We start from the raw sequence: 16,882 nt of genomic DNA, 5'->3' as shown, positions 1-16,882 counted from the left end.
AAAACATACTACGAGGGGATTGAGACATTCACACCACCAGTCAGCACGAAATATAGGGAAAGGTTTGCCAATTTCAGGTTTCAATTTCCAATTTTGAAATTTTCAATTTCCTCTGGGGCGGCGCGTTCTGTGACGTAGCATCAGGGGAACGCCTATTGTTTTGGTTTAGCTCGTGGTAGTTGTCAGTCAATTGTAGTCAGTTAGCAGTGTTTTCAGTGAGAGATTTTTATCGACGTTTTGCGATTCGACCATGGTCAACATTTGTGTTTGCGCTGGATGTGCCAACTCGAATGTCACTGGACATCGTCTTCATGGCTTTCCGAGCAGGAAAAGCAAAAATTTCCGAGCGTGGGTCCGTTTTGTACAGATGAAGAGAGCGAACTTCTCTGCAGCTTCTGTTACAGCTCACACAGTCATCTGTGAGCAACATTTCACTACAGACGACTATGAGAAAGGGGACGTGATGGAGCACCTCATGGGATTTCGTAAAAAAGTGGCTGTGAGACTGTGTAAAGAGGCCGTTCCCTCCCTCCATTCATCGGCTTGTCTGGCAAATGACCCCAGAGCTACTGGTGGGGAAGCTAGCTCCAGCTCTGGTCAGGCAAGGAGGAGTGATGCTGCACGAAGGAAAAGAGAGATCATCGCCGCTGTAAGTCCTGCCATAATATTTATGTGTATACTTAATCTCTACTCTTTAGTCACTTGTAACTGTCTGATGAAATGAATTACTGTCAGTTTATTGACAGAAACTGGATACGGTAGCTTATAGCTTGCTATGTTCCAGTGATTCGAAATGTGAAGTCGCGAGGCTATAAGCTTCCCGCCCGTGTTACTAAACGGTAGTCGAACACTTTCTAGTAAATGCTTCGGTGGTTTTACACGCGCTTTGCCCTTTCCCCTATGATGAAAATCTTGCTGACATTGAAACTGTCAGTGGACTATATGTCACACAAAAGTAGTCTGCCATCCTCCAGAACGCCTTGCTTTGTTTACACATACACGTAACTACATTTGCGGACTGTCTTCTATCTCGAAGCTCTTCTGAAGTTTATTTTATGACATTTTGTACTTTTAGGCCTTAGAAGAAAATGTAGTAGCCAACGAGGATGACACCTGTCCTACTGGAGACGCAGAGCCTGTCGATGATGTGGAATCGGAGCTAGTAGTCCACCGCGAAACACAGTGTGACATTAGACGCACCCATCGTTCAATAGGTAAAGTGATTCATAGTAATTCTTCTGCCCTCAGCTGTAGAACCCTTCACATTGATCTAAAGTTTCTAAAAACAATGAGCCACATTGGAGACGGCGGTGAAGTCTCCTGGTGTTTATTTTGGATGTATCACAGGAAGTTTATCATCACTAAGGAAACGAGCTGAACTGATAATTTGAGAATGTGCTTGTAAATGTCACTAGATGGCAGTGTCTAACCACATACTGAAAAGTTTTGAAAACCCAACACCATACGCAGGGCAGAACAGTAATTCCTGCCCATGCATGAATTGCATGCAATGTGAATGTACAAAAATGTGGCAATCTTGTAATGATGAGACGCAATGTGTGACACATGTATTTATGAAACCATAACTGATGCTGACTGAAGATTTGCCTGAAATGCTACAGATTGTAGTTTTAATGAAGTTGGTTGTTTCATCCGTGTTGAATGAAGTTCTTTTTCTCAGATGTGCAGGTAGTGTTGAAGCCTCAGATGGTCAGTGTGGAAACCCAGACAGAATCTGATGGATGGCGGTCAACACCACTGGTCAGTCCGGAACACAGTGAAGATGAATTATCAGATGCTATGGACAAGTCTGGGGATGTGTCGTGGAATCCTGATGAAGACATGCTGAGTGAGTCGTCTGAGGAGGAGGAGGAAGCGCAGCTGGAATCTCAGTGTACCAATGACGAGTATGTAGCTTTCCTTTGTTACAGGAACTTTTCATATTGAGCCTGTCACAATGTCATTGTCATAGACATAGAATGACCATGTGTTCTCTTTCGCTTTTAATCAGTGATACTGACAAGTTCATTGTTGGGAAGGAGCAGCTCCTGTCATTGTTCAGCACGTGTCCGGCATGTGGTGAAGAAAGCCAGGGGCGCATAATATTCCAGCAAGGGACATACATAAAAGTTCAGCAGGTAAGATCTTAGTTGAATGATGAGAAGCTCAGTTCTAACTTGTGAATGCAAAAATGTTCAGGTTTATAGTCGTGCTAATATACTACCCTTCTTCTCAGTCATGTGGAAACTGTGGCCATCAGCAAAACTGGCAAAACCAACGTATGCTACACCGAAACATGCCTGCCTTCAACCTTACACTTAGTGGCGCCATCCATTTTACTGGCTGCATGGCTACCCAGACCATAAGGATGCTTAAGTTGTTTGGACTGCAATGCATTAGCGCCCCCACGTTTTTTCGGCATCAACGCCTCTACACGATCCCAACAATTATAACTGCCTGGGAGGAGGAGAAAAAGGAGATCATCAGAGAGCTCAAAGAGCTTGATGGTGGACTGGTCCTCTCAGGTGATTGCCGGTAGGTAGTTATATGCATGTTGTATGTATGTCCTTGATGAAGAACAAGGAAAAATGTTTTAGGACTAACTTATGAGTTCAACCGTTTTTTGATATTTTTAGATCGGACTCCCCTGGACACTGTGCAAAGTATGGCAGCTACACATTGATTGAAGACCGAGTCAATAAGGTGTTGGATGTACAACTCGTCCAGGTACGTTCATGTCACAGACTTAAAAATGAGGTGTTTTTTTGTTTCTGTACATACATTATCATGTAGATCAGTGGTTCTTAACCTTATTTTCTTACTTCTACACGTGTATAGGCACTAAAAATGATTTAAGTGATTAATTACAATAAGACATTAATCAATATCTTAATGACTTTAAATGGGAACCAAAACGTGTTTTCATTTGGTTTTGATTCGGCGTAACCTTAATGTTCCCGTTTTCATCTGGTTTTCCAGAGTTCAGAAGTCCCTAGCAGCTCATGGTGTGAGCTAGAGGGGTTGAAGAGGAGCATCCAGTCTCTGAAAGAGCAAAACATGCAAGTCTCCACTTTGATCACGGACAGAAATCGACAGGTACATGCTCGGAAAGCCTGACCATAACTTGCCCTTCTGGAGCACATCTCAATACACTCAAATGTACAGTTTCAGTCAAGTAATTTACACTGATTTGCTTTCCTATTGTAAGGTGGCCAAATGGGTCCGGGAGCAGATGGCAGAAACAAGCCATTTTTTTGACATTTGGCATATCGGAAAAAGTAAGTATGTGATATTGCTAGTTCTGGTCAGGTGTAAAGGTATGAGTTCACATTTACTAATAGTTTGTGTTTCTGCTTTGGAAAAGGTGTTCAGAAAGCACTGGATGCTGGCGCAAAGGAGAGGGGGTGCGAGGACCTAAGCCTTTGGAGGCCCGCGATAATTAATCACCTCTACTGGACGGCTGCTTCCACCCCTTCAGGAGATCCGGATGTGATGGAGGCGAAATGGACCAGCATGATCCACCATGTGCAGGACATTCATCATCATGAAACGCCTGCCTTTCCTAGCTGTGCCCATCCGCAATTGGAAGGGGAGGCACGTGACAAGGAGTGGCTGGAACCAGGTAAACTCACAACACTTTTTGTTGACTTACTTGTGTTAATTCAATATGCAATTAAATTGTTGCAAACATTTCTTCAGATGATTATTGAAAATCTGCACTGTCTGTGTGTACATGTGTTTTGAACAGGATCTGCTGCTGCTGTGAAGCTGGAGAGCATTGCAGCCAAAAAAGCCCTGCTGAAGGATGTGAGAAAATTGTCACCCCAGCACCAGACCTACTCTCTGGAGGCATATCACTCCCTCATCCTACGCTTTGCGCCAAAACATACTGGCTTCTCCTATCTGGGCATGTTTAGCAGGTATGCAATGATGACATCAAATATGTCTAAAGCTAATGCAGGGACAGTATCACACACCACTGAAAAATAAATATGCCATTTAAGCATTGCCTTACGCCAGTGTTTCCCAACATATGGGTCACCAAAGGGAATAAAATGATAACTAACGAGTTTTGGTATCATGTGACTCCCTCTCGTGCATGCCTTACGCCTGTCTGAACTGACAACGTTCACCTTGTTCTTTTATTTGCAGTTGCATTAGACTGAGCATATCCGTTTTGTGTACCAAATGTACTTTTCAGACTTCTGTTGGCAGCACTGCACTTTAACTGCAATAGTGGCAGAGATGTGGCACGGACCAGTACTGGAGAGGCACGCTACGCAGTCCGGTACCCTCGATTCAAGAAAGGTGGCTGGGTGGTCCGTCCAATCGTGGAAAAAGCATCCTATGGTGAGTAGATACATTTGGGGTTCCAATGTCTATACAGTAATCCGAATTGAAAATAAAAAATTCTAAGAGCCACAGTCACCTTGAACGACCACATCCTCTGAACATGAACACTGTATCTCTTGATCTTAAGAAACGCTTTCAATCTTCCTGATGCTTTGAAATACTCAACCACTATCACTAGACTTTATACATTGAAAAATTAATACACTAAATTTATAGAGTAAATTGTGTATGTGAACAATTATAATACATTGTATTGTATTCATGTTATTCTTTATTCTTCTGAAGGTTACGCTTCACAACTGATGACATCCCTGGAGGAGGGGTATACAAATTCACCACAGGCCCTCCAAGACAGAAGTGCTCTTCTGGGTTCCACTGCACCACCTCCCCTCACCTCTTCTCTCCAGAAGATTGCCAAGGATGAAGCAGTCGGACAACATATTCAACGGCACTCACGCTTCAGCACTAGCGGCACATCTCAAGTGTAGACTCCAAATACAATAAATGTAAAACTACTGAAACCGTTTGTGCATGTGAATGTCTTTATTTTATTTAAAAGAAAAAGAATCCTCCCCATGATCAGCCCATTCAAAACCTTTATAGGTCCCTCCTTCCTCTGGGTAATGCCTCCTTATTGCAGCCACAACGCATGCCGGAATAGGTTTTCGTATCTGTCGACCCAAAGTGCCATATGCCCAGCGGACAATCTGTCGGTATGCTGTGTATCGATATTGCCTAGGGTGGGAAATTACAATTTTCATCTTACTATTGCAATTTCATGGTATTCATTACAATTAAAGTTGACAGTTACAATGACTTTTGCTACACAACTTAAGGACATGGTAAACTCCTGTATGCATCAGTCAATCAGCATCAGTGCCACAAAGATGTTGGTGTAAGTGGATATGTGTTATTAGTCTATAGAAACATTATCTGTGAAATGCTTTGATGGAAACATACTCTGGTTTGGTGGTTTGGAGAGGACCATGTTCTTGTTTGAATGCCAAATATGCCACCGCCAGCACATAAGGGTCCAGGCACACACCCTGGAAACCAGGACGACGCGTCAGGCAGGTAATGTCTCTGGTAATGTCCTCTGGGAGCTTCTCGAGAAGAGCGCGATATTCCTCTATCTCCCTGCAACACACGCTCTCCAACGCCGAGGTCATGGACTCGCACTGGGTACAAAGGCACCTGTCAAATAAATGTGCATAGGACATTAACTCAATGTGTTAGGTCTACCGTAAGTCGTTTGTGGACCAACATAATCATTGGAGAAGGTAGAATTGAAATATTGTGGGGGGCGGAAGAAGGGATAATTTGACGTCAAGTAGCTTACAACGCATTGTGCTTCTGTTATTGCGCAGATTAGACCTAAAGCAGGTTACCAGACGACGGCGTTTTTTTTTTTTTTACTTCACCGATCACGAAGTCCACAACAGTAAACACAACAAAACCTAAAGCCACGATTTCAGTCCTCATGTAGAACTTGTTAGTTGTTAAAAACATCATCACAATGAATCTGTTCAGGAATGATCCTTATCGGGGGCGTGCCAGCTAGTAGATAGGCCAGCTGATATTTCTGGCATTTAGGTTGTGCAATCGCGCCACATAGCCTACTAGAAGACTGTTGTTGGCTTAAATGTAGGCTATCATTAGCCTATACGTGTATATATATATTTTTTAAAGAAAAAAAATATATATACAGGGGCTTAAAAGGCGTAGGCCTAGGCTACGGTCACTTACCAGGACACCTGCTCCACTCTCCACTGGTTTTCGATGCTCCACATCTCCATCTCTCTCCTGTGACCATTTATCCTTCCCATGACCGGCCCCGGCGTCTGGCTCTGCCCCCTTTCTCGTCTTATTGGCTCGTAGTTGTACGCCACAGGTCCGTCGTACTGCACAAAACCTCCAAACTCTTCCTCGTACTCCTCCATATTTTTCCAGTATTCTCTCAGCTTAGAACGTGTTTTAATATCAACGTTCCCCTGAGGCCACGTCACAGTCGCCAAGGGGATTTTTTTCGACCAAGAGCGTAATCTTATACAATTTTCTCCAAAAGCACTTTTTATAGCGTATTTTTGTGACATTAATCAACCGAACCATACGTTTACACTATGTTACTATTCATTCGTCCACAGTAGTCTTTAACCTGAATGTTGCTCTTTAAGTTAGCCTATATTCAGGGGACCTAGAAAAGGTGGGGACTGTTTTAAAGGTGTCTACCTTTAAAGATGTCTATATGTCTATATAGGCCTAAAGGTGTCTATATAGGCCTACATTTTATGGGGAAATCCTGATTTGTGTTCATAGTACGGCCCCCGGCGGATTTTATGACCATGGTAGGAATTTGAAGTGGCCCCTCGAATGAAAAAGGTTCCCCACCCCTGCATTAAACATTTCTACTAGCCACAGCTTTGCTGCCAGTACATTTTATTATGATACTATAAGCTCAGAAATTAAGTTGATCAAACAATTCGATCTGTGCTATAAACATTTAAATGAACCTACAGAATAGGCTATCAAAATAGAATCATCTGAATGATCTTTCTTGGACATACATTTTGAAGTGACCCTTCGAATCAAAAAGGTTCCTCAGCTGCTTTTGAGGAAAAACATCAATGTGCTTGGCCACTCTGGTTTTTAAATGGTATTCTGAACTAAAGCAAGGATTGTTCAAGTTAGTTGAAAATAGACCGTCTCTGGTTAAATTAGTTCTACACCAAGCCTTTAGGTGGCAGTAAAACGAATTGGCACAATGCGAATTCCACACACAATCCACAAAGTAGCCATCAGCCGCGGTCAACAGCACCTTCCTGATTGAACAGAACCACGCGTTGTCTGTGTGGTTTACAAGTTTCTTGGCGATATGGGGGGAAAGTTCCTCACATACCAACGGAAAATGGGCTTCATATACATGTAAGTACATTTTACTCAACTGTGGTTTAACACTAGAACTACCACGGAGGGGTCAATTGACCTTTTTACCTAAAAGCCCCACAAGGGGGTCATTTGACCCTTTGGACCCCCTGCGGACACTCCTTTTGTTGTGGAAATGTGGCTGTTAGCAGCTCACAGCTGTCACTTGAGACACAGAGTGTGAGTGTGAGTGTGTGTGTGTGTGTGTGTGGATCATTTCCAATGCCTGTTGAGTGCTGTATCTCTGCATCTTCGTTCCTTGGAGAGAAGCTTCTTTCACCACAACATTTTTGAGGGAAATGAAGCAGTAGTCCACATGCACTGGTATTTATCCATCTAACAATTGCCAGGTTGCATTCACATGAGTCGTTATGGTCACATGGCATGGGAGATTCACACGTTACAGTTTTTCTCGATTGGTTTGGCTAATTTCTCGAAACAACACGGACAAATCCCCAAACCAACTTGAAATTTCCCAAAACAGAATGGCATTTTTCATTGCTTTCATCAGATATCAAATGCTTTGTACATGTCTCAAATGTTTAGTACATCTCTGCAGATGGATATGTACAAATATCCTTCAGTTGACACATTCAGCATTCAGCACATTTTCCAAATAAATTCACCTTGCTTATCTAAACGAATTAGACAATTCTCAGTCTAATGGTTGCCCTCTCCAAAACACGTCAGCATTATTTCACTGTGTAAGTCATCATATGCAAAGTGGTCTACGTAGTTCCCAAAACTGTCAAGGACATCATATTTTAAGAATTTCATTACATAGTAAATTCATGACAGTGTTCAACAGGTCAGATGGTATTGCAACTTTACTAGTTAGTAGAAAATAATTTTACAACCGTGTATACTACAGTTTCCATGTTATTTGGCTAATTTCATGACATTTTTTCAAACGACATTCTGTTTTGAACAATTGCTAGTTGCTTTGGCATTTGTCCATGTTATCTCTGTTTTGAGAAATGAGCCAAACCCATGAGAAACCTGTGATATATGGGCATTACTTTCTGTATATGAATTTACAGTAAAGAAAGTTACTGATAAATGTCCTTGGTAAATTATCTGTGTTGTCAAACTTCAATAGTTTCACTCACTTTTTCATTTTTATACATAGTCGAAATCTGTTAGCTGAACGTAGATAAAACACCTAACCATTTTTACTGGCAGTGCTTACACAATGGCAAAGGGACAATGTATTTTGAGGGTACTGATGATATATGTGGGGAAGAAATTTAGTTTTGACACATGGGTAAACTGTTTTTGTGGTGATATGAGCGAGTGATGAGGATCCATGTTATGCTGAACCATCCAGTTTATTTTGACAGAAGGAGTAAATGAATGCAAATGAGCCAAAGCAATTGAGAAGGATCTATGCCATTTTGATGGTACTGACTATTTATATGTCAGACGGTTTAGTGCTAATGCAAGAATGAGGTGTTTTGGGAGGTATATGACATTTTGCTAGTTATCTGAACTGTTGTGCAGAAGTGTAAGAATGTTTGGCCAAATGACCCAATGGTTATAGGAATGTCATCTCAGTTTCAAGAAATGAGCCAAAACAATCGAGAAAAACTGTAATTCAACCATTATCTGGTTGCAGTCATATGATTCGTCATGATCACATGGGACATTCACACGTTCGTTCATTGATGACTTATATGAAGAAAATGTGCTGACATGTTTTCAGGACAACCATTACACTGAGAATCAACCAATTGGGATAGATCAGCAAGGTACATTCAGTTGAAAATTCTACTAAATGTAAGCTGATTGTGTTAACTGTAGGATACTTGTACATAGCCATTTGCAATGATGTACTAAATGATTGAGACATGTACAAAAGCATTTGAAATTTGATGAAAGCAATGATAAATGCCATTCTGTTGTGAGGAACTGCAAATTAGTTTTGGGATTTGTCCATGTTTTGAGAATGACATATCAGTTTCAAGAAATGAGCCAAACCAATGGAGAAAAACGGTAACAAACTGTCCGCCAAACTGTGCTATCTGTCTTTATTGCTGATATCTTCATGCAAGTTGCTATTTACCTGTGGTGATTTTGGAGGCTGACAGCCCTTGGGAAGAAGCTGTCTGTCCCTCTTTGTCTTGGCTGTTAGCACACTAAGGTGTGACCCCCTCACCCCACACACGGCCCCTAACAGCCTCATTACCATAACAAAATGAGTGATTAGTGTATTAGGTAAAAGCCACCGGGTCAAATGACCCCTCTCTGGTACTTCTAGGTAGGCAGAAAAATCCTGGTAGTTCTAGTGTTAAAGTTTCAGTACTCAAGAGCGATTGAATAGCTCCTCTGAACACAGATCCGCCATTGCTAAGTTATGGCACAGCCGCTTTACATAGCTGGTAGCTCAAGTCCCCTCAATGTGACTACACTAGTTGCTGCTGTACGCTAGGAAATTCTGATGACTTGCGAGCATCGTAATGACAAAATGCTGTGGTGAAACAGTGAATATGTTAACTATACTTGTTGATGGTAAATTGTTTGACATTGCTCGTTCTCAGTTGCCTTTCCCCTGCCTAAAGATAGACAAAGGCTAGCATGCTATTGCGTTAGCTCATCAACTAGGGCACTGCTAATTTTTCACGTCTGCCCGGCATTTCGCTGATGAACTAACGCTTAGACGCCTTGCCAATGTATTTTACAGCGGCAAAAATGCATCTAGGCGACGTTGGAAAGACTGGTGTGCCGTCTGGGTATGTTGGTTTTCAGTGCTGGGCAGTAGCGAAGCGACTAGTTTAATTACATTCTCTAGTAGCTTGGTCGTAGCGTCACTACTATGTATCGAGTAGCTAACATCCCTTGAAACGCATTGCCCTTTCACCAAACCGACCGATTCTTCCTTGTTGCGTTCTATATTATGAAAGCTAACCGTGAGTAGAACTAGTTCTGGCGGCAGCTCTCAGTAACGCGAGTCCAATGTATCAGCGCGAGCTCAATATCGACCAGAGTGGCCAAGTTGAGCACGCCACCCCGAAATCAATGTGAAATACCCTGCCATTTGCAACAGTAGGCAACCTGTCCTTTAAAAGTATGGGTCCTCAAAACAGCACTTGTTGCACAAATAAGTGTAGATGGCCTCTTCAAGAAATTGAAATTATGTATGGTCACTTTTTCTTATTGTTTCACGTGGAGGTCTACTGACCTTGTCTAAATAATGTAGGCTAGTTTATGTCCATGTATTATATTAGGACCCAAGGTTAATGGGTTATTCTATTTACCATGTTTTCACAGGCTGCTGTCTCATAATATGGCGAAGACGAGTCACCTGAAGGCCTAACTCGCCATAGAAGACTGAAAGAATGTAAGATTAACTTCTTTGTGACCAATATGACTTGCTCATTGATACATTTGCTATGTCAATATGAGGTGCATGGCAAAATATTTAATTTATTTGTCTCGCTTCTAGGAGCTGTAGAAACAACAGGGTGTTCTTTTTCAGGGTATTCTTTTTTATAGAACTGGACAGGTCATTTATTCGTTCCCCTTGTTTTTTGAAGTGTCCTGCAGGATGCTGTCCTGCAATCCTGTGTGCTGTGCTACAGACGCGTGTGGAGGTCAACCCAAAATGGGCACAGTCTCACCACAGAAGAGTGAAAGAGGGTAAGCTTAACCTATAGCCTACGTCAGGGTCGGGGAACGTTTCTCATTCGAAGGGCCGCTTCAAATTCATCCGAGGGGCCGTAAAAGTCCTCCAAGGGCCGTACTATGAAAACAAACCAGGATTTTCCCTTTCACTTTAGGCCTATATTGAAGGCAGCCACATTTAAACAAACGCCACCTTCTTCAGGTTCCCTGAATATAACTTAATTGTATTGCAAATGTATTTTCTAAGATTCCTTTACAAAATATGTCATATTTCATGTGAAGCTGAATAGCATTAAAATTATATCGGGGGGCCAGATAAAACTGCCTCAATGGTCGCAAACGGCCCTAGAGACATAGGTTCCCCACCCCTGGCCTACATTGTCAATATGACTTGTGCTACTTTATAGATAAGTAATCAATGCTGTGCATTGCTATGTTTTGATTTATTTTCTTACATCCTACAGATCCTGGCAGGGAGACGGTAGTGTCCTGCAGAATGGTGATGGGCCAATCTTACAAGAGACCACAGAAAACTGATATAGTGTAAGATTATCCCTGTTGGGCTCAATAGGTCTTGCTTATTGACATATTTGCTATGTCAATATGAGGTGCATGGCAAAGTATTTATTTATTTGTCTCGCTTCTAGGAACTATAGAAACAACAGTGCCTGCTGCAGTATAACGAGGACACCCTGAGCAGAGAGCTCCAATAGACCCAGGTCCAGTGTCTTGGCAGGGTGAAATGGCACTGATATGGGTATGTACTAATGTCAGTTAAAATGAATGAATTAATTAATTCTCATATCTGAATAATGTGAACACTGGATTTACCACACACACACACACACACACACACACACACACACACACACACACACACACACACACACACACACACACACACCCTAGGCCTAGATGATTTGGACCCAAGGTTACTTTTACCACAGCTCTGGCACATCAATTTTCATTTGTTTAATAACTGGTCAGGTAATTTATTCATTCCCCTTGTTTTTTTTTTTTGTAGTGTCCTGCAGGATGCTGTGTCCTGCAATCCTGTGTGCTGTGCTACAGACGCGTGTGGAGGTCAACCCAAAATGGGCACAGTCTCACCACAGAAGAGTGAAAGAGGGTAAGCTTAACCTATAGCCTACGTCAGTGGTGGGGAACCTTTCTCATTCGAAGGGCCAATTCAAATTCACCCGAGGGGCCGTAAAAGTTCTCCAAGGGCCGTACTATGAACACAAACCAGGATTTTCCCCTTCACTTTAGACCTATATTGAAGGCAGCCACATTTAAACAAACACCACCTTCTTCAGCTTCCCTGAATATAACTTAATTGTATTGCAAATGTATTTTCTAAGGTTCCTTTACAAAATATGTCATATTTTATGTGAAGCTGAATAACATTAAAATTATATCGGGGACCAGATAAAACGGCCTCAAGGGTCGCAAACGGCCCTCAAGACATAGGTTCCCCACCCCTGGCCTACATTGGCAATATGACTTGTGCTACTTTATAGATAAGTTCTCAATGCTGTGCATTGCTATGTTTTGATTTATTTTCTTACATCCTACATATCCTGGCAGGGAGACATAGTGCATGAGACCATAGAAGACTGAAATAGGAGATTATCCCTGTTGGGCTCAATATGACTTGCTTATTGATATATTTGCTATGTCAATATGAGGTGCATGGTGAAGTATTAATTTATTTGTTGTTTCTACAGCTCCCAGAAGTGAGACTGAGTGCCTGTTGCAGTATGACGAGGACGCAGTGACCAGAGACCTTCAGTAGACCCTGCTGGCATGATTGGCGACATGAAATCAACAGCAATGTTTATAATGTTGTACATACCTGTATAGTCTGTATTAAAAGGCAGTACCTGTAGTATTTTTCCTCTTACTTTCATATTTACCACATATTTACTATGAATTGACAACTTTTACTAAAATCCATTTTTGTATGTGCCCTGACTAAAACTATCCTTAAACGTCAGAGATGTAACAACAACCTGCTCTTAGCAATGTGGCAGCAGTCTACTTGGATGCAGCGGGGAACATAGAACCCTTTTTTGAAAAAGCATTGTATGTTTCTGAGTTTTATGAATTGTGCCCTTCCCAAACATCATGCATAGGCTAAGCGTATCTATGACACGCTGATTTGAACTCACTATCGCGTGTGTCCAATACGCATTTTCAAGTTAAGTCGTGCTCCACAACGCCCTGTGACAGGTTAGGTTTAGGGATGGTTTTGGTTTAGGCACAATTTAGGTAGAAGTTCGCCTAATCTCGCTGTTCTTGGCAAAAGTAAAGCAGCAGAAACATTACTTCACTGACAGGTTAGGTTTAGGGGTGGTTTTGGTTAGGGCACAGCAAAACATATTTGCGTTTAGTAATAGAAATGCGCTGTGACAAAACAAAATCGCCGACACGGCGGGAAAACTGCGCAAACCTCGTCACTAGTCAAAAGTGCATGAAAGCGCTTTACCGTTGCGTTGAGGAGCACGCTTTGAATTCAAAATGCGTCGCACCATGCACTAGCGTGCGATACGTACGCTAAAGCATGATGACAGCCTGCCCAAACTTAACTTGTCGGCAATGAAATGTTTCCTAGTTGTACATTTGTGACCTGAGTGCTGTGTACATCACTGCATATATAGTATATTGTTTGCAGGGTATGTGTGTAGTTGCATGGTTCTTGTCAAAGTGTGTGTACATTGTTTGGTGTGATATTAAAAGCGTTTTTTAAAAAATCATTTTCATTTTATCAATAAATTCACATCATGCATGCTAAAGCCCCATCACAGTGCAGCCTATAATGATGTGAATATACAAAGTAAAATCAACCTAGGTATATTAATAATAATTTTTGCATAATTATACGGACCTACTGTATACGGTCTGCATAAATTAATCCAACGTGACCAATAGAAGGTCGTAGCTGCTAACCAATAGCGCAGCTCTTTTACTTTGAGTCACGTGTCTTTTTCGTCCAATAAGAGCAAGGCTAGTCCGCGTTCCGGGCTGGCTGTCATTGCCTTTCATGTGGTAATCGTTGGGCCATTAACACCCTGCTGTGAGACCTGTTCGCGGCTCGCGATTCGCTTCCGGGCGAGTTAGGTGTCATCAAAATTGTTAGTTTTGATTCTCTCAAGCGCTCAAAATCAGACGAAAGTTAGGCAAGTCCGTGGACGATTAGGGACGAGTTCATTGTCACAAATCCCCCTTTTCGTGCTGTGAATGCTACTTGTATTTAAATCATTAAATGGAATGGGACCCACATATCTACTGGATATGTTTCAGCTGTATGCACCGACCAGGTCACTAAGGTCAACGGAGAAGAATTTGCTGGTGATTCCAAAAGTCAAAACAAAGTGTGGAGAGGCAGCCTTTAGCTTCTATGCTTCAAAGCTTTGGAACCAGCTTCCAGATGACGTAAAAAATGCACCCACTATTGATAGCTTTAAATCTAGACTCAAGACAAAGCTGTTCTCAGATGCTTTCTTAAATTATTGAATGAAAAAACGGTAAAATAAGAGAAGACAAAACCCTGACAATTCTAGACCCTATCAAGTAAACGGAAAAAAGGAGGCCAGACTCCTCTGTCGTCGAACAGTTAAAATCTGAAGACTGCGTATGTTTTTCAAGGTTTTATGTTTATTTATGTTTTATTTTATTATTATTTTTACCTTATGTTTTATCTTAATGTTTTAAATGTTTTTTTGACTCTAATTCATTTCCCTGTTTTCCTTTCATTTACATTTGTTAACTTTGTGAAGCACATTGAGTTGCACCTGTGTATGAAATGCGCTATATACATAAACTTGCCTTGCCTTGCCTTGCCATGAGTAGCTTAAGCATTGGGTGTCTTTGTTAGTCTCCTTGATGGCTCCAACCCCCCGTACCGGACCTGTCAAAATGGGAATAGGAACAGAAAATTGGGATCCTTCGATGACCCTGTCATGGAGAATAGAACATTCAAGCTTACTCATCATATCCATTCCCAGAATGTTTCCCAGGTTGCATGGGCCCACCCAAAGTCGTACCCAAAATACCTCTGGCAAGGGAGGAAAGGTTAGTGGAACACGCTCAGACAAGTGAAATGTTGCACGACCCCCTAACCCTTCAAACGTATTGGTTCGACTAGTAATGGGCAAATCAAGATCAGTGATTGAGACAGATGCTCCTGTGTCTACTAGCATAATGCAATCTCGGCCTCTAAGAGTTGCGCTGACAAAGGGACGGCTGTCTAAATATGAACCAGGCAGGGAGGCCTATTGTTCATTAAGGTTGAATTTGGCCAGTGATCTGAGGAGCGTTAACATCTCACTTGTGGTATCAGAACTTCCAGACTTTCCCTTCCTGGAGGGTCTGGACCTACAATGCCGGGCCATATGACCCATCCTATGGCAGTTGTGGCATTTAATGTCTCTCATTTGTGTGTGCTTATCAGGGGACCTCTCTTCGGTTACTGCAGCCACCTCAAGTCTCTGTTTGTTCCGAGACAGGACTGCTTCAGCCCTGTTTCCCCACGCCAGAAATTCTGCCCAGTTAGCCAATACGGGCAGGCCTGCTCTGTAAGCTGTGGAGTAGACATCATTCAGATTATTAATTGCCATGTCAATTACAAATCCTGACTCTAGACGGGGTGTTTCAGGGACACAGCTAGCTAGGGTGCGATGGGCCTCTGCGAACCTGCATGCCCAGGAGGAGAAAGACTCATTTTGTCTTTGTGGGCATTTGGATAGAGATACAGCGGATTGGTGACCTCTACCTAGAACCTCTTGTGCTGTTGTTTCACACGTGTATAGGAATCCTTCCCAGGCTTGATCCGTGTCAGGCACAGTATTTGGCCATCTGGCATTGGTCAACAGAGAAACATAGCCCCGAGGAGCTTTGGCCTTGATTATGGTTATTACTTCATTGGAGTCAAGCGCAAAAGATATCGCAGTATCTTTGAGTTTTATCCAGAAATCAATATTTGGGTCTTGAGACCTGAGTGGCGGCAATGATTGCAGAATGTGGCTGAGGGCAGAGGGTGACACTTGTTCACTAACACCAAAGGAGCCTTGATCATGTCAGCTTTGATTTTCTCATGTTCCTTAACATTGCCAATTGTAGCCATTGCAATCTGCACAGACAAAGGGACCGTATGACTTGAATCCTGAGTGTCCATCCTAATGGCCAAGTCTCCACAATCTAGCAAGTAAATCTTACTGCCAGTATCTTAAACGTATGTATCAATGAATCCCAGCAGTTGGTCAAAAATGCATAAGCCTGATCTTCACCACATGCACGACTTCAGTTGACAGACCGACTGCTCATATACTCAGATATGCTACCACAGTTTTCTTCTGCTGTTATCAGATAAACTCCGTCACACACACAGTCTCCCCTTTTTTATAAATCAGTATAGTACAAATCTCATACATCAATCATTTTATCATCCACATCACACCAGGGCCCACTCTTCTTTCAGAGTCTTCAGGACAAATTTGGTCGGCACAACGCGCACTATACAGCCGTTGGCCGCAGCAGATGACCGAGGAAAGCTCGCTCTGCAAGGAGAATCATCAAATTGTCCTGGTAGTTCCCGTCGGACACTGTTTAGTTAGACCAGGCAGAGTTCATTAAAATAGAGAGAAATTAAGACAGAAAAGATAGAAAATATGTAAACTCTGGCCTCTATAACTACTACTCTTATTGGGACAGATCCACGGATGTCCTACCCGAATCTTAACATCCGTGTCCAACAGAAAATAATGTTTTATGCATATTTAAGCTTAAAGATCAATTTTCTGTAAATCACAAATTCTGTTCCACTTCAACTCAACACTAAATGAGTTGGTTGCACCTATCCTCGTCAGGTAGGCCTATTTGCATTTGGGAGAGGGACTTCCTTGTCTATAAGATAACAGCAGCTAAACTTTTACAAAAATGATTCTCACTTTGGAAAACTTGTGTCTGTCAACGGAAGGCACGATGG

The 16,882-nt window shown here is 42.1% G+C and overlaps 2 protein-coding genes and 2 long non-coding RNA genes across 5 annotated transcripts; 3 read left to right on the top strand and 1 right to left on the bottom strand.

Moving 5' to 3' along the window:
- Window positions 1-211: 211 nt before the first annotated feature.
- On the top strand, window positions 212-4,879 carry LOC134467124 (uncharacterized). Its single transcript, XM_063221041.1, has 12 exons — window positions 212-649; window positions 1,076-1,214; window positions 1,682-1,907; window positions 2,012-2,138; window positions 2,237-2,535; window positions 2,637-2,727; window positions 2,980-3,096; window positions 3,209-3,278; window positions 3,365-3,622; window positions 3,749-3,920; window positions 4,202-4,350; window positions 4,639-4,879. Exons 1-12 carry the CDS (start codon window positions 251-253, stop codon window positions 4,839-4,841), a joined length of 2,250 nt encoding a protein of 749 aa, XP_063077111.1. The 5' UTR covers window positions 212-250; the 3' UTR covers window positions 4,842-4,879.
- Window positions 4,880-4,901: 22 nt separating this feature from the next.
- Window positions 4,902-6,457, bottom strand: LOC134467125 (uncharacterized). Of its 2 annotated transcripts, XM_063221043.1 has the most exons (3): window positions 6,100-6,457; window positions 5,314-5,547; window positions 4,902-5,088 (listed from the first exon to the last, which is right to left on the bottom strand). In XM_063221043.1, exons 1-3 carry the CDS (start codon window positions 6,444-6,446, stop codon window positions 4,902-4,904), a joined length of 768 nt encoding a protein of 255 aa, XP_063077113.1. In that variant the 5' UTR covers window positions 6,447-6,457. The 2 variants fall into 2 exon arrangements, with proteins under 2 accessions (XP_063077113.1, XP_063077114.1); XM_063221044.1 differs by having other exon boundaries at window positions 4,978-5,547.
- Window positions 6,458-7,150: 693 nt separating this feature from the next.
- On the top strand, window positions 7,151-10,826 carry LOC134467123 (uncharacterized). The gene is made up of 3 exons (XR_010038453.1): window positions 7,151-7,275; window positions 10,543-10,612; window positions 10,809-10,826. It is a non-coding gene; the product is annotated as an uncharacterized LOC134467123 (long non-coding RNA).
- A 3-nt stretch (window positions 10,827-10,829) lies between these two features.
- LOC134467122 (uncharacterized) lies at window positions 10,830-12,712 on the top strand. Its single transcript, XR_010038452.1, has 5 exons — window positions 10,830-10,911; window positions 11,361-11,439; window positions 11,544-11,653; window positions 11,921-12,025; window positions 12,624-12,712. It is a non-coding gene; the product is annotated as an uncharacterized LOC134467122 (long non-coding RNA).
- The last annotated feature ends 4,170 nt before the right edge of the window (window positions 12,713-16,882 follow it).

This window comes from Engraulis encrasicolus, chromosome 17 (genome assembly GCF_034702125.1).
Source record: "Engraulis encrasicolus isolate BLACKSEA-1 chromosome 17, IST_EnEncr_1.0, whole genome shotgun sequence".
Classification (NCBI taxonomy): Eukaryota; Metazoa; Chordata; class Actinopteri; order Clupeiformes; family Engraulidae; genus Engraulis; species Engraulis encrasicolus.
This window is presented reverse-complemented; position numbering and strand designations above follow the sequence as displayed.